This window comes from Zosterops lateralis, assembly GCF_965231275.1.
Source record: "Zosterops lateralis genome assembly, chromosome: 14".
NCBI classification, from domain to species: domain Eukaryota; kingdom Metazoa; phylum Chordata; class Aves; order Passeriformes; family Zosteropidae; genus Zosterops; species Zosterops lateralis.
In genome coordinates, this window is record NC_139774.1 from 15,263,070 (window position 1) to 15,289,306 (window position 26,237).

Consider the following 26,237-nt stretch of genomic DNA (forward strand, 5'->3'; position numbering starts at 1 on the left):
CTGGCAATCCTGCCTACGGGGTGCTGGGATCACAGGGTTTCACTCTGACTAGTGCAGCCTCCACAGATCTCTGGGGAAAGAATGTCAAGTCCTTTTCAATGCATTTTCTCCTAAGGAAAGCTCCAGCAAGACTGCAGTATTTAACTTCTCAAGGTTTGATCTTCAGTGTCACCACAGCGGTGCTGTATCCTCACACACTCATGAAGGGAATCATTCATGAAGGGAATCTTCCTCTCCATCCAAGCACTGTGCAGCTTTCCCAGGATTTATGGATTGTCAGAGCTCTGCCATGCATGTGTGCTATAGGGATAACTGGAAGAAAATGATATTTGCAGATATTCCAGGTGGGGATCCAGGCTTGTACCACAGAGTTCCTCCCTGCAGAGCTCCGATGCTCAGTACACTGCACACGGGTTTGTTCTCAGATTTTAATATACATCACATTTACACATCACTAGTAAAAATCTGTACACTTCACATTACAGTACATACGAGCCACCAGTTGCTAGCTAACACCAGGACACTGATGAAGCCCATGACAACTGCCCTAAAACAGGCAGGGGGGCTGGTCTTCCCCTCTGGGGAAGTTTCTTTGGGTTACACATTCTGACTGGACACTGCTTTTCCAGAAGGGCAAGTGAAGGTGTGAACCAGGTCCCAGAAATGGACCTGCGGCTTTTCTTCCTCCTCCAACAGCTGTTAAGAGCTGCCTGCTCACACTCCAGCTCCGGATGCCTGGGATTCTGCTGGGATTTTGTGTCTGCAGCATCATTTCTTCATCTTCATGTCTGCCTCGATGGCGCAGCGCCGCCCTCTGGTGCCTCCATCCTGCTCACAAGGCAAACAAACAGAGTTACACAACCCCGCAGGAACGTCCCTCCGGCACAGCGCGAGGGAGGAAAAGGGGGAGGGAGGGAATTCTGCATCTGGCAACAACTTTTCATGCTTTCTCATCAAGAGAAAGGGAAGCTGTCCCTGCCAAAGCCTGCCTGCAGACCTGCCTAAAGCTGGATCTGGACACAGCAGGGTGCATCTCTGGCAGCATCTCTGCACTGCTGGAGCCAGGGCAGAGAGAGGCAACACCTCTGGCCAGACAGATGCTTCTGGAGCCTGGACTGTGCAGGCTTTCTCCTAAACGGCAGATTCTAGCTTAAGGTGGGAAAAGGAAAACTGCTGACTAACATACCTTATCAGCTGCTGATCCCTATGGGAAACGCTCCTCCAGCTGAGTGACCCTGGCACTAGCTCCCTAGTTCCTCCACACAGCTCCTTTCCATGAGCAGGTGAGCTGAGAGCTTCCTCTGATCCGCTGCCCTTTCTCTCTGGCTGATCTGCTGCCTCTCCTGGAGTACTCCTCTGTCTTTAGATACTTGTGAGAGATAAGGACTGCTCTCCATCTTCCTCCTCTCTCTCCTCACAGTAACTCGGAGACTTGGGGTTTCCCAGAGGGAATATCTTTCCAAACACTTCCAGATCACCACGGGCACAGAGCAAGATATTTCTGTAGAGTCTTATTTGCTTTCTGAACCAGGAACAGATAAAGGACACGCAGCTGACTCCTCACTCTCCCAAGACCTTTTGTACTGCCTCGGACATATGGAAGGGGCAGCTGTATAAACATGAGAGATGTAGGAACTACAGGACTGCACCACTTGGGGTTTTTGTCTTCCCATTTACATGGAAAGAAAGCAGGAGAGAAGTCATGGAAAAAAAGCAAAAGCAGATGACAAAACAAAAACACTTGGAACCAGAAGAAAAGACTGAAGCCCCACCCGCTCACCCATTTTGAGAATAAGGGACTGAGATTCTCTTCTCAGATCACAGTGGTGCAGCCCCCAAGTCAAACACACCCTGCTGCAGTGCTAAGGATGCTGTGAAAGTGCAGTGATCACCCAGACAAGGAGCAGAGCACCTGGCAGCACTACTGCAGAACCTGCTGGAGCCTTTCAATACTTACAAAGAGAGAGAGAAGGAAGGCAGGAGAGCCCATTGGGACACTGTCCTGTTAAAAGGCCAAACAGAAGGACTTATCAGGCATCAGCTGAAATGCACACACCACACAGAAGCACTGAGCCCACACACGAGCATAGAGGAACATGTGCCCCACTCCCCTTCCTGCAGGGCGTCAGTCTTATGCAGCAGGAACATAAAAACAGACAAAAAGAGGGATACTGCGAGAGCCAGAATGCCAGGAAAGGGATATTCCCTCCACAGCCACAGCAAGTTTTCCTTGTCTACCAAACAATTCCTGCTTGGTGCAGCTGTCACTAGAACTAAGCAGGCTGTCCCTGCTGTCACAGTTTTGTCTGCACCAGAGGGTACCTGAGATCACTTCATCAAGTTTGCATGTGTCTTTACAGAGGAAAAAAAAACAAAACCCACAAACGAACCTTCATTGCTTAGATCAGTGTGGAATTTAAAGGTTCTCTGGTGTATTTTACACAGCAAACCAGAGGTGACTGATTCTCTAGCTCTAAAAACCTGACTAAAGTGAAGGATATGGCAACTCCCTCCACCTTTCTGCCATATCATGGAATCACAGAACCTGTGGAGTTAGAGAGGAACCACAAGGATCATTGAGTCCAACTCCTTGCCCTGCAGGCCCATCCCCAAGAGTCACACCATGTGCCTGAGAGTATTCACACCTCTTCCAATACTCTGTTCATTTCCTACCGTTTTTATCACCTGTTTTTAAAAACCGGTAAGAGAAGTATTTGGATTATAGAAAAAAAATCATGAGATCTGCCTTTGGAATGCTGTACAGTTCCAGAACTGAAATCTGATCAATAGACATATTTAAAGAAAATTTGTTCACATGAAGATGCTGGTGTGGGAACTTTTGCCTCCTTGGTGTGGGAACTTCATGCAGTATCTTGGGATTCTTCAGAAGATCCCAAGTGCCCTTGCACAGGGTGCAGCATTCTCACCTTCTCTGAAGCATCCTGCTTGCGAGTAGAGTCTCGCCCCCGCAGGCTCTTTGCACTGATCCCTGACTCTGATGTTTGCATCATCAGTTGTGTGGCCAGAAATTGCTGCAAGGAAACCACACTCTGTTAAGATTGTCAGGCAAAAACAAGCTCAGTAAGTGCATGGCAGTTAACTATCACAGACCACAGGCTGGGAATGATTGGATCACAGGCAGTTTCAGTTCCTTGTGTGCTGCTCAGAATAAGTTCCCCAATTTACCTCAGAAGCCACAAGTCCTGGGGAACTACAAAACCCCAATTCAAACTCTGTTAGCCCTGTCAGCTGGAACATTCTGCTTCAAAGGATATTTTTAACAGCAGAAATTCACAGGGCATTTTCTTGTGTACTTTATATCAACATAAACCAGCACAGCCACCCAAAGAAGCTGTCGCGTCCCCTGTCATTCACAGTTCTTGTTCCTGAACCACACCCTGGTTCTTGCTGGTCTAAGCATTTCCCTAAAGGAAATTACATTTGAAATTGTTCTGGGATGAACATATAAAAAATTTTGATGCGTTACTTTTAACTCGCCCACAATCTAGTTCAACATAAACACCTGAGGTACCATCCAAACACACTGGGAGTGAAACTGTGGTCCTACAGCCAGGCCTATGGACCAAGGCAGATGCTCTGTCCTGCAGATGTCCTCTGTCCTGCCCTCAGCTCAGTACTTTACCTGGATCTGCTCCAGGACATCTCTCTGCATCTCCACAGCCATGTGGTACACATCATGGTCAGAGCTGTTGTACATCACTGCATTCTGAAACATCAGCATAATATCCCGCTGGAACTCGGCTGTGGTTCGGATCAGCCCGTTCTCAATGTTCTTTTTGATGGTAGACAAATCCATTGGCCTGTGAAAGAAATGCAGGTAAAATTGCAACAGAAATGCTTAACTCTTTCCCATCTCATTTGGAAACAGCCCTGGGTCTGTAATGTGTTTAGTTACAGTGTCTATTTTATTTAGCTGAAGGGGGTCTCCCCCCATGGGCTGTGCTCCCAGCACCAAGGCCTGGGTCAGAAGATACAAGGTATCCAGCAGTTACCTGGAATGGTAACAACAGCCTCAGATATCTCTCAGGAGAGGCATCTGCCTTCTCCAGGCACCACTGACACAGAAACTAAAGAGCTAGAGCTGCAGCCACTGAGCTTCAACTGTTTCTAAGAGATTTCAGCAGCTAGCAGGGGATTCTGGTAATTCTTCCAGAAAAGTCTACCATCTGGGACAGTAAAAAATGCTGATTAGAGAGGAGCTTTTAAGAATTCTAAAGGTTAAATCCTACTCTTGGATAAAAACTGGATCAGTTTCACCTTACTGATAAAATGTTCTGTGTAACTGAGAATACTTCACATGAAGTCAGGGCTGTGTACAGACATGTGCCTGTTACTGATGATGACTGTTCTTGGGGAAACCCTATTCTGACTGAATCATGTCAAAAAAAGAATTCTCTTCCAAGTCTGCACAGCAGGCAAAAGCCACATTGTTCCTGCCAGAAATCCCTACAAATATACAAACATACAGAGTTCTAATGACAGAAGACTGCTGAGACTCACCTCTGCACGATGCTGTGGTAGCCTGGTGCTATGTCATCAGTTACAGGCTGTAAGAAGACATTGGCATACCTGCAGAGAGAAGGAGTCCACTCAGTGCCTGTCCCTGCTGGTAAATATTTATTTCATGCTCTCCTGTTTATTTGTCTGTAACAAGATGATTCGTCATCTCCCAAGAGAGATAAGCCTCTGAGATGGGAGAGTGGAGACTTGTCTAGGATTAGTCACTTCTTTCTGCCAAGACATCAAACTCACCTGTGATTAGCTGCTGCTCTCCAAACCAGCATGATGGCTTTCTTCCAAATCTTCTGAGCCTGTATTGCTTCCTGGTCCTCACTGCACACTGAGCTGGGAAGAGAATATAATTCCTTCAGGAGTCTGATTACTGCCTCAGAGCAGAAAACACATGGTTTGTTTTATCCTCGACATGCCCACGCTAATCCACACCAAAGACAGAAGGAAAAAGTGGGAGCTGGTACTGGAGTGCTGTCTGCACACTCGCCCTTGTAAGCAAGAACCAAACAAATCATCAACAAATTCTCCCTCAGGACCCACTCAGCAAACCAGAAATGGGAATGCTGTACTCCCTGTGTGCCCTGACACTCACAACTGGGAGGAGGCCGGGCTGCTGGGGATGGAGTCGGCGAGCGCGTGGGACTGCAAGGGCGCGTTGTGGACGCTGAAGCCGTCGTCGCTCTCGCTCACTGGGGGCTCATTGTCCATCTCTGAGAGATACCCCTCACCCTGGTCTTCTTCTTTGGGTTCCTCCAAACTGGCAGCCTCACTGGCACCGTCCTCATCATCCTCCTCACCCTGCCCATCCTGAAACACAGAGTCCATCAGCTGGCACAGCCACTCAGTGCCTCCAAAGCAGCTATGGCTCTGTGAGCAAAGTGATTTTCCTGTGAGGCTGCTGACAACTGTACAGGCACTGCCACAAAATCCCAGTCTCTCCACCCTGCCCTGCTTCTCCCCACAGACCCAGAAGCACATACACAAACACCTTTACATTCTGAAGCAATCTCCCCTTCAGCTGCAGACTGCTCACTTCCCAGTGCAGAAAGCTGAACACAAGCTTTGCCTTTCAGCAGACAGCAGCAGCAAGATGTTGCCAATAAACTCAAGATGACTAAAACCAACTGGAAATTACCTTTATCTGACTCCTAAACAGGGCTTGGGCCTCCTCCTTCATTGACTCTGTGAAAGGAAGAAATGCAGAAATATTGATTCTCCTGAGCAGCCCTTCCTACAAAAGCTCCTGCACCAATGCCTATTGTCCTGCAGTAATTAATACTGTTCCTACAGGTATCTTTTCTCCCTCCTCCCCAAAAAACCTGAACCAGATAACTAACAACTATCCAGCTAATAATGTTGCATGTAAAAGATTTCCTAGCTGAATTAAGTTACCTGACAGCTCAAATTTGTGCTGAACATCAGCTTGTGAGGAGTCTTCACTCACATTTGGGACTTGTGGAGGGGATGAATCATCATCAGGTGGGGTCTGGAGGGAAGAGAAATGCACAAATCTAGATGTTTGTGTCAGCTTACTTCAGTGAAGGTGTGGGCACATCTCACTCACCCTAACCTGACTCCAGGCAATGAGGTTCACTGAGCACCTTCCCAGCAGCAATTCTGCACATGGGTGGGGGGAGATACACAAAGGTACTGCCTACAGCAGAGCTGCTCTGCACATCAGCAACCTGACTCCCAGGAAAACAGTCAGTCACATTCATTGAAGGGTCACTTCAATCCAGCACTCATCCTTCCTCTAAACTTCGCTCCTACCTGCCACAACTGCTCCTCTCTTTCCCCACACCAGTTCCAGACAGCCTCTGTGACCACATACCTCTGTCTTCACTGGATTGAGCACTGCATCTTCTCCCTGGGATGACTCTATCTTGATTTCAGAAGTCTCTCCTGATGTTACAGCTGCTCTTTGATCTTCTTCTATCTCTTGGTTTCTAAGCTCTGGTGTTTCTGTCACTCTTGAAGTTGCTGTTATGGTTTCTTCAGGGCCCAGCTGACTCTGGTCCTGCTCTGCATGTTCAGTCTTTATTTCTGACCCCAGCTCACTGATGCCCATTAGGTCTCGAATTCCCTTTGCCTCTGGCTCCTCACACTCCAGCCTCTCCTGCTTCACAGTCACAGACACCTGTGGCATCTGGGCCTGTTTCTCATGCTCCTGACGAATTGAATGTTCCCAGGGGCCAGGAAGGGTCTGAGGGTCATCGGTATCTTCGCAGAAAGAAGACAGAGCAGCTTCAACAACTGCTGCATCCAGGACTTCAGGGTGGTCGTCTACCTTTATTGTCAAAACAAACACACAGCAATGCAGGCTGAGATCAGGAGGAGGGATTAAAGAAAAGTTCATATTATTTGGTACTGAGACAACTGTGGAAGTCCCAGTCTACTCTGTATACAAAGTTGTCTTTCGCAGACAGATTTGTATCACTCCCTGTGGGAGTTTCTCCTGAAGCTTCAGTTACAGAAACACAGCACTCCTGGAAAGGATACTGTGAGCAGCGCTCATCTGTCTGCCAGAGACATGACCCAAACCCTCCCCTCCAAGGAAGAAAGACATTTCTTTCTGTACTCTGAAAAGGAGCACCAGTGTCAAACAGGCAGCAGTGGTGTCCTTTCCTGTTGATCTGGAAAATGATGGTGAGAATGTGCATTCTGGAATAGTTATTTCTTGCTTTTTAAAACTAAACTGGTGAACAGCAATCATTTGAGATTAACCCAGCTGAATGTGGAGCATAAGGCACTGGCACTCTGCTTTCCCCATTTACCTTGTCCTCAATGATGGCTATAATGTTTCCAACCGTATCGAAGTCCAGCTCTTCCCCTGTATAGGACACTGCAATATCCATTTTTTCAGCCAAATCCAGATCTTCTTTCCCATCCATGCAGTGATCTTTGGAAGATCCTGCAGTGCTGCCAGCCCCAGAACCCAGGCACTCTTTCTTGATGGAATCAATGATCATTGATATTTCACTGCTGTCCATGGACACTGTCACAGTGTGGGAATCAGACACTGCCTCCATGGAAACACAGGCTTCGGGCTGGCTCACTGCACAAGGATGAGAGGAACAGTCAGAGACCAAGCTGGAGAAGTCCCCACATAAACACTGCAGTGGGTAACACCAAGCACAAGCATCCCAGGCCCACCCACCCCACCAAAGCTTAGATTAATAAAAGACAAATTCGGGTTTGATTTCCCACAGGAGAGACAAAGTGAGACTCCAACCCTTGAACTCCAGTCCGGCAAATCACCAGCACCTCCACCCCCACCCAAAAAACCCTGTCTAAAACCATGTTTACTCCAGAACCCAGCCACAACCATCCTTTCTGGCCAGGATAGTGAGTCTGAGGTGACAAAAGCCCAGCTGAGAGCTCGCAGGGCGCTGATCCCACGGGAAGTTCTGCTCTCCAGCAGGACGTGAGCTCTGAGTTCAGCGTAGTTCAGGAACGCACCTGTGGCTACGCTTTCTGGAGCTGCAGCTGGTGGCACAACGGCTGGTGCTGACAGCGTGGGCATCATGACAATAGTGGCCTGGGACACAGGCTCTACTGGGGGTGGCAGGAGCTTAGCTGGAGGCTCGCTGGCAACAGCGGAGAAGGAAGCAAGAGGTGAGGTGAACTGTGCAGGACCAGCTTCTAAAAGCCGGGAAAGCGTAGGAGCACCTAACAGAGAGTAGAAGGGAAAAGCACATGAGCAAGAAGCAGCCACCACTTGAAGTTCACAAAAGCCACCACTGACTGGGCTCTTCACTGCCTGGTGGCTTCTTCTGGGAAAAGACATGGAGAGATACCTAGAAAGAGTCCCAAAAGCTGTACAGAGAACCCACACCAAAAAATGCACAACTCCTGTTGTGTGTGCAGTCTGAAGTGGAACCATGCAGCTACAGAACACTGCACTCACTCTAAGGGCTGCACAGACTAAGCCACACATGCACAGAGATGCCCTTCCAAAGGCTCATCCCAAAACAATTACGGAAAATCTGGAAAACAGTGCTGAGAGAGCCACACAAGGTAAGCCAAGACAAACAGTTGTCACAGGAGCTGGGAGGGAGTGGAGGGGATCTCTTTGCAGGTTTTTTCCTGGAGAATTCCTCTTATCAAAGGTTGCCATCCAACTTAGCTGCAACTTCCAGTCTGAATTTATGGAACTGTCTGGACCAAATTAACAGGTCTTAAAAAACCAGATATGGGTAAGGAAAGCAAGATTACTCGTATAGAATTCTGTACGAATGAGTGACATAAATTCTCAGTTGCAGATGATGTGACTAAATCACTGGTCAACAGGAGCTGAGAAAAAAAGACTTCCTTAGGCAGACTGTTCTGAAAATGCCCAATGCAGAGTCTTGCACTGTCCCCCTTACCCCCACTCTGTGAACTTCCTCTGGAGCTCAGTGGTCTTACTCTCAACCGATCTCTAAGATACAGCAGAGGGAAGGCACGTGAGGTCTCCAGATCCACAGGGAGCTGTGTTTGACACGTTTGGAATCAGATCTAGACCATTTTTCCCCAACTCCCTGGTATTAGGCTGTGTCAAACCCAGAAAACCAGACTGCATGGATCAGGACTGAATCAAGCCAAATTGTTTCAGTCACTCTTTTAAGGATTAGGGTCTTCTTAAAAAGTAGGGGTGAGATGGACAGGGGCACAGAAATAGAAATACAACTGATAGAGAAGCCCCCAAACCAGCCAGGTAGAGATCATCTTTCTCCAAAGAAAATTCCCAGAACAGTTTGAAGGTATGTCTTAAGGGAGAACTGTACAGGGAGAGGCCCAAGTTACCTGAAGCAGCTGGAGATGCAGGGACAGCACCAGGTGCTGACTGCATTTCCCCACTGTGCAGCACTGGAAGGACACTTCCTACCTCCAGCAGCACTCCAGAGCTGTTCATGTGACCAGAAGCCACTGCCATTTCATTTTCACCAACCTGTCAAAGGAGGACAAGACTGAAGTTTCCTGGAGATAGCACCACAGCAGTGATTCTCTGCCAGATGTGCACCTCCATGAACAGGACCAGCATCTGCTGTCCCAGCATTTTCTTCTGCCGTTTTTATTCAGGTTAGTCCCTGCCTGAGGCCCCTCATACAAGTGCAGAACACAACAGTCTGAAACTGCTGCTGTTGTTCAGCTGTAACACAGCTGTAGTGCCACCTTCATTTGAGGTGAGGCCAAGTGCATCCTTTGCTCTATCACAGTTCTTCTGTTCAAAGACCTCACAATCCTCTACACATATGAGTCTCTCTAGACTCTGAGATGGCACAGAAATATCTCTTGTTTTGAGTTGAGAGAAGCAGAAGTACCAAAATGGAAAGTAACATGATCAAGGTAACACAGTGAACCTATGATGGACCTTGGAACAGATGCAAACCAGTCCTGTTCCTACAAAGAAAACTCAGCCTTCCACAGCCACTGCCTTTCCCTCCTCCACTTTATGTTACATCCTGCAAACACAAAATCCACGGAACATTTACCCAAGCTAACAAATAGAAGACTCTAGATCTGACTACTATGAAGAAAAAAAGTCAACAGCAACACACCTACTCCATCACACAAGCACTAACCCAGGCAATCTGTGTCACAAGCAGGCTGATGGCTGCTGTTTTCAGACTGGGCTCTGAACAGTGTCAACATCTCCTAAGACTTCTCGAGTCACAAACACCACAGGTGGGTTCTCATCACAGAGATTTTAGTAACTGTCTACAATTAGGAGGAAACTGAAGCACTTCTGTGTAGGTCATAAACACCATTCAAGGATTCCCTACTCTCGTGCTAAGACACGTTAAAAATACTGAAACACAAGTTCCTGACAAGGTGTAAAGAATTGTGAGCCCAGTGTAGGAATCACCAGGAACAGCTCCACGGAGGCTGATGGGGATGATGCTGACTAACAAGTTCCCTCTCCTGAGGAGAATAATTTCTTCTAGCAAACCCTGCAACTCCAACTCCTTATGACTGAGGGGACAGCCAGTCCTAAGTGCTGCACAAGCCCTGCAGTCCTGCTGGGAAAGGGGCTCACCTCTGCAGCTCACAGGGGTATTTCTACCTCTCAGATTATCACTTCTGCTGGGACTCTCACAAAACTGCACATTTTTTAAAATTCTTTGCAGATCCCCCTTTTTCAGTGAGAGAGTCTGGAGCAAATTGTTCGTGTGCTTGCATATATGAGCAGAGAGCTCCATACCAGCCTGGGGCTTGTGGGCAGGAGACTGCCCTTCTTCAGCAGCTCTGAGAGCAGAGGGGAAGGAGGCGGAGTTGCTTTTTGTCCTATCATCTTTTTCTGGGGTGAATCATCAGTGACTGGGGTCATGGGGGCATCCAGGGGAGCAGAGCCTGGAGGGGTGTCAGGGATTCCAATGAAGGAGGCAACTGGGGTGCTGGGCAATGTCCCTGGCGTGACCTGAGAAAGAGAAAAACCACACTGTTCAAAGCCACACTCCACCACACGGACCAGCCCCGCTTGCTGCTTCCCCCAAGAGCATTGATCCAGCACACCACAGACACCTACTCCATTCACTCGCTGCCCCTACTCCAGGCATGTGCTTTCACCCTTTCCCTGCCCTGCAGAGCCATTTCCCAGGCACTCACAGACTGCCTGGCCAACCCACAAGGCCCCTACACGGCCTTTGATCCAGGCACTGGATCACCACGGACAGGGAAGAGGACATGGATCTTGAGCAGTGCTGTCACCAACCACACTGCAGCACCTGAAATCTGCAAAGCAAGGCAAGGGCTTCTCCCCAGGCCCCTTCTCTGTGATGGATGCAGAGCCCCGTGTCCCAAGCTGGGCTTTCCCTCCCACCCAGAGAAGGATCCTTACCCCTGGACTGGCCTCATCCCCAGCGGGCTGGGACAGATCTCCGAGGGAATAATCCCCACCCGGGGAGGTGGAGCCAGCAGGAGAACGAACCATCACCCCCGTGAGCCTTCGAGGTGGGTTCTTAATGGCCTGGCGAGCTGGAAGAGAGCAGAAACTAAAGTGAGAGCCAGTGACTCCACTGTGGACAGTCCCCAAGAGTTACCTTTGACTTTATCCTGAAGAACTTTAGGAGCACAATTTATGTTATAAGAATTTCTTGCACCCCACTAGGCTCAGTTCCCAAATAAAACTAACTTTGGGTAATGCAATTTAACTGCAGGTTTCTCTAGCAGTTGGGTATTCATCACCTCTCACCACCTAATTAAATGCCCCATAAGCCATGAAGAACTAAACACTCAGAATAAAAGTCTCTTATCTTCAGTGACCAGGAGAAACAAAAGGTGTGAAAAGCCTGACATTCTAACACAGAGCTCCTTACTAATCCTCCTTTCCCTTTGGATACACCTTTCCTGAAGGTTTTGTTCCTTCTTCAGAAGCCTCTGCCTTTTACCCTGTTACAAATAAAGTGCTAGAAAGAGAAAACAACCTCTCTCTCCACTCTAGGGTCAAGGAATTCCTCCTGCAGGTCCCAACAAGACTTTGGTATTTTCTAAGTGTTTTTATGAATATATGCATGGGTCTGAGGAAAACGAAGGCAGCTCATTTCCAGCTTACCCTGATAAGCAGCATCTGTAGCCTTCCTCTTGACTTCTGCCTCCTCCTCTTCCATTTTTTTCTTTCTGCATAAAGAACAAAAACCTGTCACGGGATGTCTCAGCTCCCTTTAACTGCCCCTTCAAAATGCATTTTACTGATCCTCACCCTATTATCTCCAGACAACATCAAATCACTCCTGTGGACTCAGGCTCAAATCCCCCAAGGCAAGAAGCAGAGCCAGAGAATGACACACTGGGCTGGAAATTTCACTTCCAGATGATTGTCAAAACGGAAGCAGCAAACTTAGTTCTGCAAGCCATGGCCAAACTTTACTGAGCAACTCCAAAGGATGCTCCACACCAGCTGGTATCCCCCAAGTTCAAGCTCAGTCCCCCCTCAGAGGCCAAAACATGTGCCCAGATGCCCCATTTCTCTTAACCCAAACTATGTGGAGCAACAGATGCTGGACAGAATGCCAGGAAACTACAATGTCAGAAGAAATAATTAAATAACCCACATCATAATCTCATTGCACAGCTCCTCCAGTCTGTTATCCATGTGTCCGGCCTGGATCAGCTCTGCATCCTTCTTGAGTTGCCTGAAATCATAAAATCTTTTCACTTTCTGATCACTGAACTGGACACCTTAGGCAGCATTTTCACCCCAAACACCATCCCACTTGGACTACTTTTTCAGGACAGGACTGTCAGGAGTGCAACATTTTAACACCTCTGTCATATACCTGTACTTTTCCTGTGTTTCTTTAATAATTTTCTTCAACTCCTCAACCCTCTCTGCAGTCAGTTTCCGCACAATAACATCTTCCACAGTTTCCACAACTTCTCCCTTCTCACCACGTTTTCTTCTACAGAATAAGAGAAAAGAAAAACTCAGACACCATCCACAAGAGAACCCAGTTCCTCTTTAAAAAATGGCTGCTCTCTGTCATTCATAACACGCTTATGCAAAAAAAAAAAAAAAAAAAATACATCAACTTCCTCAAAATCCCTTAAATGATATCGGACAGCACAATGTTCAAATAATCTTTTCAGCACATTTTTGCTAATTCAGCCAGTGTTAAAGTCTTCAGCAACACATCAAAGATGCAAGTCTACTAAAAATTCTCAACCTGAAAACAATCCTTCCACTTCACTAAAAAATTCTTTTTCTCCCCAAGAAGAAACATCTATTTTTTTTCTTCACTGGCTCTACTAAGCCCTTTGATTTTGCAACTCTAGTGCTGAAGATCATTCACAAACAAATCAGTCACACATACACATTACTTTTAAATGCCCCATCTTTAAGTTAATACCCTGTGAAGTCCCCAAACAAAAAGCCTGGAATTAGGAGCAGTAAATAACTGAGATCACAGAGCTGTAGTGATAACACTGATAAGAAAACTGTAAGAAACCACTGCAAAATAGCGACAAATACAAAACATCTCCCTTCTCACTCCTTCTCTTTTCTACCCCTATTCTGAATGATAAAACTTCTGATCAGTAAGACCAACCTCCAGTGTTTTATTCCAGCCAAATAAATATTATCTTTCCCATCTGACAATCCCTGATCCCACTGTCCCACAACAGCCATTCCACACGAATTTTCTAATTCTGAAAAGCTCCTTTTGGGAGGAGTTGGGTGGGGGCCTAAGTAATTTAACAGTGAGAATGACCTTGCTGTAAGAACCCACGAGTGCCCCCTGAGCTGCTGCAGGCTGTGCTGGGGTCAGGCTTTGTACTCACTTAGGGGTCTCCGTGGTCTCCAGGAGCTCTGAGTACTGAGATGCACAGTGCTGAGAAGAAACAAAGGAAGTCAGAGGACAATTTGCTTGCCCAAACAGCAGGACACATCAAAATACAGGGACATTCACAAATTCCCATTCACAGCTTAATCACATGCCTGATAAAGAATCTCTTTAGTTAGTCTTACTTAATAAGTGTGAAGTGGATAAAGCACAAAACAATTAATCCTCAATTCATCCTCAGTATGGCATTTCTGATTGTGCAGAGATTTGGTGTCCAAGATTCAAATGTCAGTGTTTTACCTTTTGGGAAAACCAGTCAGGTGGGCGTCCTGGCTCTGCAAAAGGTTTGATGGCTCTGCTGACTGAGACCCTGTGGGAGGGAAAGAGCAAGTCACCATTAATTTACCTTCTTCCCCAACCAATATACAGAGAAAAGATGAAAACCTCTCTTAGCATCACTGAATAACCCCGCTAAACATAATGGACTCATCAAGGAGTCGCACAAGTCTCAAAAATATTTGCCTGCTTCTAATAAACATTAACTTCACTCCTTTGCTTTGAAAAGCAAGATTCTTGCATTTGGTTACACGATTACATTTCTACAAAGCCCTTATTTTAGTGAGGAGAAATGGACAGAAAAACAGAGCTACAGGTTTCAGTGCACAGGAATCTGTTACCTGTCTTTGTTATCCACAACACACCTCATCTAACTATGAACACAGAATTATAGAATGGGTTGGGAAGGACCTTAAAGATCATCAGGACCACAACTTCTCTGGGCAACCCTTTCCAGTGCCTCACCACCCTCACAGTAAAGATTTTTTTCCTAATTTCCAGCCTAACCCTCCCTCTGTCAGAAGCCATTCTCCCCTTGTCCTGAGACTGCATGTCTTTCTCTAAAGTCTCTCTCCAGCTTAATTGCTCATTATTTTGATTAAACACACCTCTACTTTTACACAGCAGTTATGAAGGCAAAAAAATGCCTGTCCAGGTCCACTTTCAACACCTCTTACACCCCATCTTTGTTCTGAATAGAGGCAGCAGGGTGACATTCCCGGTGCTCTGCACATGCTGCCCGCCCTCCCTGCTCCCGTACCAGTTCTGGTCGCCGCTGCGCATGACGGAGGAGGCCAGGCAGAGCTTCTCACGGATGGACCAGGGCTCGGTGGGGCCGGCGCTCAGCAGCTTGTGCTCTGCGGGACAGGGCAGGAGTGCGCGGGGGCAGCGCTCGGGCACAGCGGGACTCGAACCCGCGGCTCCCACGGCTGGCCACGCCCCTCCCGGATTCTGGCCCCACCCCTCCCGGACCCATTGGCCCCGCCCCGCCCCACCGTTGGCTCTTCCCGGGAGGGTCCTTCGCAACCGCTCCGTTCTCCTCGAGCCATTCTCCTGCCCTTTCTCCTCCCCAGCCCCGCCGCCGCTCGCTCCCCGCCGTGCCTCCCGCCCAGCCCCGCACTCACTCCCCGGCCCCGCCGCCATCTTCCCCGCCCGGCCCTGAGGGCGGCAGGGGCGGCACCGCGCGCAAAGCCCGCCGGGAGGCGGCCGAGCGCTGCCACGCCCCCCTCACCGCGTCCCCTCGCGGGAGGCCGGTTATGCGAGCCCCGCCCCCTCTGCCCCAACCGCGGGCGCTGATTGGTCGAGAGGGGCGCATGCCGCGCTCCCATTGGCGGAGCGGGCGGGCGGCGAGGTTTGAAACGCTGAGTGTCCGTGAGGGGCGGCGGGGTCGGAGCGGTGAGAGGGGTGGTCGGTGGTGTCTGCGGAGTCCTGTGAGTGCGGCCCGACCTCGCGTGGCGCTGGGGTGTATGTAGGGGAGGGGGGAGGCTGTGGAGCTGCGTCTGGGTTTGGGGGTGCCCTGAGTGGTGCTTGGTGTGTGCGTTAGGTCTGTTTGGTTCCGTGTGTTACAGGTAGAGATGGTCTGTGTGCGCGAAGCGGTCCCGTGGGGTGTCCGTGTGTCCAGTCCAGGAAGGAGATTTGAAGTCCTGGGTTGTGTTTGTGCGTGTACGGGCTGTGTCTGGGGTGCTGTGTGGTTTCCCCGTGTGCAGGCGGTGTGTGTGTGTGCACCTTTTCAAGCAGTTTTCTGTGTGCAGGGAGCGTTCCACGCGGGGATCCGTGTTTGTGGGGACTGATGGCTGTGGTAGGGGGTTGTACATGTGGGATGCTGTAACATCACCCTGACCTGTGCCCGTTTCTCCCCAGGAGCCGTGTGAGGCACCATGGCGCAAGCACTCGCCTCCCCAGGGCTGTTTTCTGACGATGAGGCTGCAGTCTCCCCTGTGCTCGAGTCCACGGCAGCGGGGTTTGGGGCCGACGTGCGCAAGGACCTGCTGTCGGAGTTCTCTGCCATCTCCCCAAACCTGGAGGACTCTCAGGTGAGGTTGGAGCTCTTCTGTCACAAACAGGGCAGCGTTTTTACTCATGGCTGCTGTTATCTGTACAAAGGTGATGTGATGCAGAAACAATGGAACTCTTCAGAAGAGGCAGGAGCAAAATTCTGCATTGGGGGGAGCAGTTCCTGGGAGAGCAGTGGGCAGCAAGTGTCACTTGGGGTGGTGCTTGGTTTTGGGGTCAGGCCTTTGGCTTGTTGGCCTAATCCATTAGATAAACAATCAAAAAAAAAAAAAAAAAAAAAAAAAAAAAAGCTAGTGTGCTTAGAAATGCCTAAGAAAGCTTCTGGCATTGCTGGTGATTTGGGGAGCAGAGAAGTTCCTCAGCACTAGCAGCACAGCCAACATGTGTTTTCCATACTGTGGTTCCTGTTCAGTGCTCTGATGGGGGGTTGTGTGCTTCCTTTCTGGCTGCCATATTTAACGTGTGCTGATTCTTGCAGGCTGTAGCTGAAGACAATAATGGAAAATTAAAGGTCTACCTCAGAGTTCGACCTCTGAAATCCACAGAAGTGGAAAAGGGGGAAGACCAGGTGAGACACTGAAAAAAGCAGAGTCTGAGGTGGCTGTGTGCCTGCTGGGAGATGCTGTTTTCCTTTGCTGTCTATCCTGTAAGCCACTGCAATGATGGATTTTTTTTTTTTTTTTTTTGTGTTCTTTAGGGCTGTGTCTGTATTGAGAACTCAGAAACCCTTATTCTAAAAGCTCCAAAGAATTCCTTCACCATGCGGAGCACGGAGCGAGGAGTGGGACAAGCAGTGCACAGATTCTCCTTCACCCGGGTGGGTAACTGGGACAAACGACCCATCTGGAAGTGATTTGAGCTTAAACCAGCCTTGCAGCTTGAAAAGCAGCCTTATTCATACCCACTGACCCCAAGGCACTGCATGAACTCTGCAGTGATGCACAATCCTTTTTACTTCATGTTTTAGTAGCTGTTTTATTAGTTTTTTTTCTTTCTAAGCTGTTTCTGACAACTCTTTTTTTGGCAGCAAATGGCAAACTCCTGTTCATGAGGCTCTAAACAGATTAGGGGCTGCAGTGATATGAAATGTTATTTGAGTTAACAAATGAGTAGCTTATTTTTGAAGTGGGCTCAGCTGGAATTGCTGGTGGGTCTCTTGCTCATGGCTAGTGCAGGGAACAAAGGACCATGTAATATCACTTGAGCAACCATCAGCAAAGGATAGGAAAGATCTACATTAAGCCATTTTTCCTGTGTCTGGTTTACAGATTTTTGGACCAGAGGTGGGGCAGAAATCATTCTTTGATGAGACAATGAAGCAGGTGGTAAAGGATGTGCTGAATGGGCAGAACTGTCTGGTTTACACCTATGGCATCACCAATTCAGGGAAGACTCACACTATTCAGGGTAAGGAAAGCACCAGGTGTTGTGGGGCCTGTTGAAGGAGCTATTTTCTGTCTTCTGCCTCTGAATGCTCAGCTTTGCTGCTGTTCTGGCTGCAGGCACCACCCAGGATGGGGGGATCCTGCCTCGCTCCTTGGCAACTATCTTCAACAGTGTTGGGGACAGGCTGTACCAGGCCATGGACCTGAAACCTGCCCTCTCCAACGAGGTGACCTGGCTGGACAGCAGGCAGGTGCGGCAGGAGGAGACCAAGAAGCAGATGATGCTGCAGGGGGGTCTCTGGGAGGTAAGCACTGGGCCTTTGGGGGTTCAATAGTAAGAGGGAAGGGGTAATGTCATACTACCTGTGTGCTCCTGCTCATTGTTTCCTTCAAGGAGGAGCTGCTGACACCACTGAAGAGGAGTCACAGTGCTGAATCTCAGCTCCAGGCCACTACCAGTGGCAGTTTTGACAGTGGAGTTGCTGGCCTGTCTTCATCCAGCCAACTCACCAACCGTTCAGACCTCAGCCAGACAGAAGGTATTTCTGGGAGCCTGTTGTGTATTACCTCCTTCTCTTTGCTGGAGGATGAGGGAAGAAAAGGGTGATGGCTGTTTGGGTGCTGTGTTGTGGGTAAGGGAGAAAGGTGCTATAGCCTCACAGATTTTCCTTTTGTAAGATGTCATGTCAGAAGAACTCTGTGCATATATTTTGCCAGTATCAGAAGAATTCACCACTCCATAATAACCAAGCCTTGTGAAGTGAAAAATGACTTGACACTCACTTCATTCCAAAGGAATGTGGTTATTGAGCAGCTGATTGCTGTGAGATGGGGATTGCTGGGAAGCAGGATGCCAAAGTGACTGGCTGCCCTGAGCACTTGTGCTCTGACTATCAAACCCGGGAACTATCAGCTACTTAGGTATTCAGAAACATAGTGATTGAAATAACAAGGACTAAAACTCCAGTTATACTGGCAAGAGTTCATGTTTGAAATACCTTGTATTTCTGGAGTCAAAATAGAGTACATAAAAATCCTTACACAGAGCAGGTGATACTGTAAAAGGAAACTTTAGGCTGTCTCACTGGGGATGGGCATTAGAGTAAATACAAATGGGAGGAGGTAAATAGAAGGATTTGTTTCTGGGGTGGTTTTCTTGCTGAAGAAAGTATCTCACTCTAGAGCTAAACGATTCTGGTTGGATTCATGAAAAGCTGCAGTCATGATTTGTTTTCCTTTTTTTTTTTCCCCAGAACCGGGCCCTTGCTGGGCTGACTTGGATCGCATTTCACTCACCAGCACAGGAGATGTGCAGTTCTCCATCTGGGTCTCCTTCTTTGAGATCTACAACGAGTTAATCTACGACTTGTTAGAACCAGTTGTACCTGGGCAGAACCGCAAGCGGCAAACTCTGCGGCTCTGCGAGGACCAGACTGGCAGCCCCTATGTGAAAGGTAGAGTCACCTGTAAGAGAACTGAGAGCTTTAGTGGTCTGCTAGGAAGGCTTTAGGATTGAGTAGGTGGGAGGTTTAGCAGTGATATGCTGGGGAGCCCTACAGAGAAATCTGATGTCGGGATTTACAGGATCGTTAAATTTGTTGATGTCAAGGATGTGTACTGGTGAAGTTGGGGCTGAGATAAGTTTTCTGCAAGTCTCCCAACTGCTGTGCCCAATGTATGCTTGCTTTCCAGATCTGAACTGGATCAATGTCCGGGATGCTGATGAGGCCTGGAAGCTCCTGAAACTGGGTCGGAAAAACCAGAGTTTTGCGAGCACCCACATGAACCAGAACTCCAGCCGCAGGTCTGAAGGGGGAGGGATTGTTTAGGCAGAAATACAATTCTGAGAGGCTTTTAAAGTTTGCCTTTTTTTTTTTTAAATTTTAAATTTGGATGTTTCTTTACAGTCACAGTGTGTTCTCCATTCGGATTCTGCACTTGCAAAGAGGTGGCAGTGAAGTTGTTCCAAAAATCAGCGAGTAAGTTTCACATTTTTTAGGATTTGGGTGTAATCTCAACTTTCCCGTCTCTTTGGTTGAGGACCTGGGGTATGGGAAATATCTTGATGGTGTTGTTGAAAGCACTTGGAAGGAATAAATGCTCCCAGTGTTAAGTCTTGGAACTGACAGGAGTTTGAAGAGTACTGCAAGGTGCAACTTGAGGTAGTTCTCAGGATCTTTGAGTGAAGGTAAATGTGAGCATCCTTACCCTTGCAGCAGGGCTGATTTGAGTGCTGCTGGTGCTTGTTCCTGGGATGTATTTATCTGGAAAGTGGCTGTTCTGAGGACTGGCAAAGAATCTTTGAAGTTGGCACTTCAAAGCTCATTTTGCTGCTAGTTTGTGTAACACCTACAGGCAGGGCCTTCCATCCATCAACAGCCCAGGCACCCCAAAAGAATGGCCTGTGCCCTTATGGGGAAGCTGGGAAGGTGACTGTAGGGTGTCTGAACTGTAAACCTGCTATTATGGCAGGACAGACCCTGTAGGTGATGTGACTATCCCTGTGTTTCCCTCAGGTTGTCCCTGTGTGACCTGGCGGGGTCTGAGCGCTGCAAGGACCAGAAAAGCGGAGACCGAATGAAAGAAGCCAACAACATCAACACCTCCCTGCACACCCTGGGCCGCTGCATCGCCGCCCTCCGCCAGAACCAGCAGGCCAAGTGAGCATCCACACCTCCAGAGGGAAGGTGTAGGGATTTTTGTTTTGCTTTCCCAGCTCACTGCTGTCTCTCCCACAGGACAAAGCAGGCGGTGGTTCCGTTCCGGGACAGCAAACTGACCCGCGTGTTCCAGGGCTTCTTCACCGGGCGCGGGCGTTCCTGCATGATTGTCAACATCAACCAGTGTGCATCCACCTATGATGAGACTCTGTACGTGGCCAAGTTCTCAGCCATTGCCAGCCAGGTGAGTAACACACACCAGGATCATGGCACGGTCAGGCTAGCTTGGGTTTCTCCTGCTTCTATGGGACTTAGCCCCTTCCCACCACAAGGAGAGGGGACATGCTTGTACACTTTCCCTATGCTTCTCCAGTGGTTATTACCTCCAGAGTGTTTCCAGATTCTGCTAAACTGAAAGGGCTGACAGGTTGCAGAGAGGGGCTGTGTTTAAAGACTACACAATTTTCAGGCTTTGCAAACTGATAATGGTGGTTTTTTTCTCCCCTTCAGCTTGTTCAGGCACCTCCCACAAAGCTGGGGCTTCCATCCTTACAATCCATCATTAAAGAACACAACAGGCGAACCAGCCAGGGTCCAGAGGCAGAGCAAGAGGAGGATGTAGAATCAGAAGAAGACACTGAGGATGAGGCAGATGTCTCCATGTATGAGAAGAAGGTGGGTTGTGATTTGATTTACAGCTTTAATATGGATGGAAGGTCAAGAACATGACTGTTAGCTTTGGCCTGGCGAGCTGGGATTGGAGCTCAGCACTATGCCAAGAGAGATGACACAGAACCTCAGAAAAAGATAGGACCCAGGAAACTAGGAACCTCTTCTGCGGTTGGTCTAAATCTGACACACATGCTGAATTTGGAAGCACTTTGTCACCTGTGGAATAGTGGCAGTTAGAGTGCAGATGCAGGCCTATAATTCCTTCTCTGCAAGGGAAATCTAGAAAACAGACAGAACAGGAGGCTAAATGGGGCAAAAACCAATCAAACTTCCTAGATACTCGAAGCAGGCAGTTGGGATAGATGAAAGATCAAAATGAAATCATACCCCTACAGAGACTCAAGCTGTCAAGGTAGCAAACCCGGGCAACTTTTCTTTCCAAGTGACTAAACCCTTAACTCTAGATCACTGCATCCTGCATACATGGGATCACTTAGTTTACTCCAGGTATTAACCCTGTTGTGCAGTGTGGGCAGTGGAGCTGTGTTCCCCTTGCAGGACCTGCTGCGCGTGGTCGAAGCCGCACGGGAGCTGCTGGTGCAGGAGCGGCAGAAGAAGCTGCAGCTCGAGGTGCGCCTGCGTGAGGAGATCTGCAACGAGATGCTGGAGCACATGCAGCAGAAGGAGCAGTGGTGGAGGTACCACCTGTGCTGTTCTCCCCTCCCTCTGCTCAGGATGAGCTGCAGCAGCAAGAGCTGCCTGTTCCTGACATGGAATTGGTTGTTCTCTTTGTAGCCAACACGTGGATGCTCAGAGAGAGCAGCTGGAGGAACTGTATGAGGGTAAAATGACCATCCTGAAGGAGTTACTGACTGACCACTACCAGGAGAAGATGCAGGTTTGTTCAGGGCAATGCAATGACATCAGGAAAGTGGCAGTGGGTTGGGAGGGGACTTCTGGGTACTTGAATCCAGGAAGATCTTTATGCAAAGATCTGAGGTATTTTTGGTGATATTATTTCATCTCTTGATCCACAATTTTTGCTTCTTGTCTCCTACTTTATGTAGCCCACTTGGCTTCCTAATTTTGAACACTCAATCTGGAAGTTAATGTGCAACCACCCTGACTTGCCTATTTGTTCAACATGATTCTCTCCCCCCATACTCTTTTCACTAGTGGCTTGATTTGGGCTCTTCAGATTCACCCAAATTGTGCAAATTTCTCTTCTTGCTCTTAGTTGTGAGGATGGCTCCATATTTTCATGTCCATATTTTCATGTCCATATTTTCATGTCCATATTTTCATGTCCATATTTTCATGTCCATATTTTCATGTCCATATTTTCATGTCCATATTTTCATGCCTATGGCATTTGAGTGACCTGTGGGACTTGTTGCAGATTGCTCTGAAGATGCCAACTCTCAGAACAATCCCTCTTCTTCAGAGCCTGTAAAAAAGCACTTTAGGTTCCCAGGAAGTGGGTTTGCTTTACTCGCTTAAACGGACCTTAAAGGCTGGGTTCAATGTGTGAAGTGTGGGATTGAGAAATTCTCCAGGAATAAAGACATGGAAATTTTCAGACAAGTTGTGCCACAAAAATCTTGTTGACTATTTGAACAAACTTCCTTTCTCAGGAGCGTGACGAGGAGATTTTGGAGCTCAAAGCTGCTCTGCAGGAGGCCAAACAAAAACTGGAGAGCTTGGATGCCAAACAAAAGGATACAGAGCAAAATGTACGTCGATCCAAGCGAGTGGCCACCTCGTCTGCTCTGCAGCAGGAGCTGGCAGACACCAAAGCCAGGCTGGAGCAGTGTCAAAAGGAGTTGAATTCCACAAGCACAGGTATGGCAGCAATGCTGCACCAGTTCTGAACCGTGCTGAGAGATCCTTGTGCAGGGTTAGAGAGACCTTCTTCAGGGTACATTGGATCCAGACACCCTGAAAACATTATTTGAGTTGTAGGTGACAGGAATAATGTGCTGGCTAGATAGTTTCACTTCATTTTCACAGGAAAATGGACTTCAGGGCAGGATAATCTTTCCATTCAAGTTCTTAAGTCCCTTTGTCTAAATGAATGGGAGAAGCCTGGAACGTTTGTGCCTTTCTGCACAAACTCAAAAGGTCTTTCAAGCTTCAAGGGAAGTCCTGAGCTTCAGAAATATTGAAAGCTGACCACTCAGTAGTTGCTCATTACTTTCTGTCTGTTTCTAGAGTTGCGCAAGTACCAGAAATTAGTGGAGCCACCTCCCTCTGCAAAACCCATTACTATGGATGTGGACAGGAAGCTGGAGGATGGACAGAAGGTAACTCCAGTTGTGTTACAGAAAAGAACATTTGCAAGGCAAAGTGGTTGCCAGCCTAAAATAGTGTTTGGGGCTGCTGTTTCCAGGTTTTTAAACAAATGAAACGGGTTTCTTGAACTTACAGAACTGTTGAAGGTTGTGGTATCTGTGATCGCTCAGATGGGATCCTCCCTCAGTGCTGCATGTCTGAATTACCTTGGAGTGGCTTTGCTTGCAGAGCAGTGCCAAAACCAGCTTGTTGCATTAAACCTCTCTCTTCTAGAATGTCAGATTGCTGCGTTCAGAGTTACAAAAAATTGGGGAGTCCCTCCAGTCTGCAGAGCGGGCGTGCTGCCACAGCACAGGGGCAGGGAAGCTGCGAGAAGCCCTGGGCACATGTGATGACATCCTGGCAAGACAGGTGATGTGTATGGATTGCATGGGGGAGAGGGGTTTAGTCTGTGTGCTTTGCCATAATCAGAGCAACCAAAGTTCTTGCTGCTGCAAATAAAAATGATTTAATGTTTGTTAGTATGTACTGTATATTTTTGTGAAGGGAGCTCTACTGCTGATTTTTTTCAATGGCTGAGTCAGTTGTGTGTTTACCTCTCCACAGGAGACCCAAATTGCTCTTGTTCAGTTAACTGGCAGCCTGCACTTAAAATAGGAGAATTCAGAGTTCTCATTTCCTTATCCACACCATCACAGTTGCTATGGCAGCATATTTGCAGCAGGATGGAGTCAGCTTTGTCCCACCCTTACTGTTCCTCTGTGTTACTGAACTGCTACACTGTTGACAGTAGAAGCTTTTATGCATGGTCTTATTTAGAAGAGTTAGTGAATTTTGGCAAAAGACAGTTTATCCTCCTCAGTTGACAGTAACCAGGGACTTAAGACAACTTGTCACTGTACCTGATGGGAGCCTACAAGAAAACTGGAGAGGGACTTCTTGTAAGAGCAGAGAATAACAAGACAAGGGGGAATAGCTTCACACTGAGATTTAGACTAGATATTAAGAAAAAAAAAATCTTAACTGAGTGCTTCAGCACTCAAAACACATTTCCTAGAGAAGTTGTGCCTGCTCCATCCTTGGAAGCATTTAAGGCCAGGTTTGATGGGGCTTGGAGCAACCCGGTTTACTAAATGCAGAGAACAAGAGGATCTTATAAGTCTGTTCCAACTAGGAGTGGGCTTTTCTTTCTATGCTTTGATACTTTTAATCTAAATATCTCTTGCCCTGCCTTCCTCAGGACCAGACCCTGGCAGAGCTGCAGAACAACATGATGCTGGTGAAGCTGGACCTGCGCAAGAAGGCGGCCTGCATTGCTGAGCAGTACCACACGGTGCAGAAGCTGCAGGCGCCGCCAACCTCCGCCCTCAAGAAACGCTTCTGTGCCAACAGGGAGAACCTGCAGCCCAATCAGCCTCCCGGCAAAAAGCCCTTCCTGCACAACATCCTGACACGTTCAGCCACCCGGCCTGTGGCTGCCAGAGGGTGGCAACTCCGTTCAGTTGCTCTGTGACTTTTCAAAAGGAGGTCCCTGCCCCGCTATTACTGGAACAGGTGGCAAATCCAATATGATTGCATCTGGTTTTCATTGTGCGCTTGTTTATTGTTATTGTAGCTGCTTGAGAACTTATGTAAACATCTCTGCATATGTAGGTTTAAACTTTCAATCGATACCAAAGTGGACAAAGTGACCTTATGTACTTTACACACTACACTGAGGAGTCTTTTGACTGTAAAGCAATGCAGACGATCAAACTTGTTTAACAAAAGGACAAGATAAAGGTGTGTTCTTGTCTATGTTGGCACACAATTCAAAAAATAAGTTCACAAGTTTCTCCTTGAAAGATACTTTGCCTTCCTTGAATTATAATCCTTTATTGAAGTATACTCGTTCTAGGTCAGAGTTGCTGTCTTTGATCTTGGCTTGCAAATCTGGCTCCAAGCTTGACACGGACATCGAACTGAGCAAGAGAAACAGTAAAGGGGTTACATCAAACAAGCACCAGAAGGGAAAATAGGATGGACAATACATCTGGTTAAACTTCCTACATTGACAAAAGAGGTTTCAGATCTTTTTAAACATCTCATCAAGGAAGCAGGCTCACAGACCAGGGCACATGAATCCCTGCTCCAAAGGCACTGGGATAGTCTGTGGAGTCAGGAAAGGGCTGTTGGTACTACCATGAGGATAAGGATCCACTTCATTGCTTAGGTTCTTGCTGGCAATAGAAACTTACCTTCCTAAAAGAGTTTTTATTCCATATAATATATTTGCCTATTTAATTTACTAAGTGATTTTATTCAGTTGAATAAAAGGCTTGTTTTTATGAGAGCTGGTTCCACAGCAAAATGAACCAAGCTGCCAGGTCATTTGAACAGCTGCAATTTCCTGAGCACAGTTCAAGGTCTAATCTTCCTCTGAACTGGAGAGCCCTGGCTGAAATCAAGAACTGTAGCAGGTGTGCTGGGCTGGTTTGTTAAGTCATCTCCAGGTAGCCTAGTGACACTTGTTTACCACAGTCCTCTGTCCTAGGCCAAGCAGGGAGACAGATGGTGTCAGGCAGCTTTGTTGTACTCAAACAACACTGAGAATTGCCTATTGTTTTCTGGAAGTCAAAAGCTGCCTCAGTTGTTCAACATTTTAATGGACTCAGCTCAAGCTTGGATTGTTTAAAGTACATCTGGCAGCTTGTTGAGTTTAGACAACCACTATTAAAATGAGAGGGACAGCTGAATTTAAGGTCCTGTGCATACTACCAAATTGAGCTAAGTTTTTTGTTAAGTAACTAATTCAGATTTCATAATGATTTCAGTTATAATGAATATGATTTCTAAGACACCTTTCAGTACTATTTCTGTATTGTTGAAAAAGTCTGGAAAACTATTAATAATAAAAAAAGCACAGATAGTCCAGTGCTCTTCTGTATAACTAGAAGAGTTTCCGCTGAAAATAAAATGGGCTCTGACTGTATTTAGTGCATTCATAACCTTACTGAACATAAATATATTGTACAGAACTCATCTTGAGCTGCTGGGGTTTGTAAACAACTATTATATATTACTGATGAATAACATAGTTATTACTT

General features: G+C 47.5%; 3 protein-coding genes across 9 annotated transcripts in view; 1 reads left to right on the forward strand and 2 right to left on the reverse strand.

Annotated features, from left to right (window-relative positions):
• Positions 1-233: 233 nt before the first annotated feature.
• On the reverse strand, positions 234-15,307 carry BRD8 (bromodomain containing 8). 4 transcript variants are annotated; one of them, XM_083871645.1, is made up of 22 exons: positions 15,254-15,307; positions 14,890-14,986; positions 14,094-14,163; positions 13,792-13,841; positions 12,792-12,914; positions 12,567-12,647; positions 12,068-12,132; positions 11,354-11,490; positions 10,718-10,933; positions 9,319-9,463; positions 7,993-8,202; positions 7,308-7,588; positions 6,365-6,820; positions 5,926-6,019; positions 5,669-5,715; positions 5,126-5,340; positions 4,774-4,866; positions 4,522-4,590; positions 3,644-3,821; positions 2,928-3,032; positions 1,958-2,002; positions 248-828 (listed from the first exon to the last, which is right to left on the reverse strand). In XM_083871645.1, the coding sequence occupies exons 1-22, from the start codon at positions 15,270-15,272 to the stop codon at positions 769-771; spliced, it is 2,856 nt and encodes a 951-aa protein (XP_083727771.1). In that variant the 5' UTR covers positions 15,273-15,307; the 3' UTR covers positions 248-768. The 4 variants fall into 4 exon arrangements, with proteins under 4 accessions (XP_083727772.1, XP_083727771.1, XP_083727773.1 ...); XM_083871646.1 differs by lacking the exon at positions 1,958-2,002 and having other exon boundaries at positions 234-828; XM_083871647.1 differs by lacking the exon at positions 7,993-8,202 and having other exon boundaries at positions 252-828.
• Positions 15,308-15,502: 195 nt separating this feature from the next.
• KIF20A (kinesin family member 20A) lies at positions 15,503-24,677 on the forward strand. The gene is made up of 19 exons (XM_083872110.1): positions 15,503-15,559; positions 15,990-16,162; positions 16,621-16,710; positions 16,840-16,959; positions 17,411-17,549; positions 17,645-17,832; positions 17,922-18,066; positions 18,781-18,981; positions 19,220-19,331; positions 19,435-19,506; positions 20,044-20,187; positions 20,266-20,431; positions 20,698-20,862; positions 21,418-21,557; positions 21,655-21,757; positions 22,494-22,701; positions 23,071-23,162; positions 23,425-23,562; positions 24,392-24,677. The coding sequence occupies exons 2-19, from the start codon at positions 16,007-16,009 to the stop codon at positions 24,662-24,664; spliced, it is 2,652 nt and encodes an 883-aa protein (XP_083728236.1). The 5' UTR covers positions 15,503-15,559; positions 15,990-16,006; the 3' UTR covers positions 24,665-24,677.
• A 320-nt stretch (positions 24,678-24,997) lies between these two features.
• Positions 24,998-26,237, reverse strand: part of SFXN1 (sideroflexin 1) — a 40,927-nt gene continuing 39,687 nt past the window's right edge. For all 4 annotated transcript variants that reach the window (XM_083872102.1, XM_083872104.1, XM_083872103.1 and 1 more), the window contains one exon: positions 24,998-25,112. In XM_083872102.1, the coding sequence (XP_083728228.1) occupies positions 25,016-25,112 (97 nt within the window). In that variant the 3' untranslated portion in view covers positions 24,998-25,015. The remainder of the gene's footprint in view (positions 25,113-26,237) is intronic.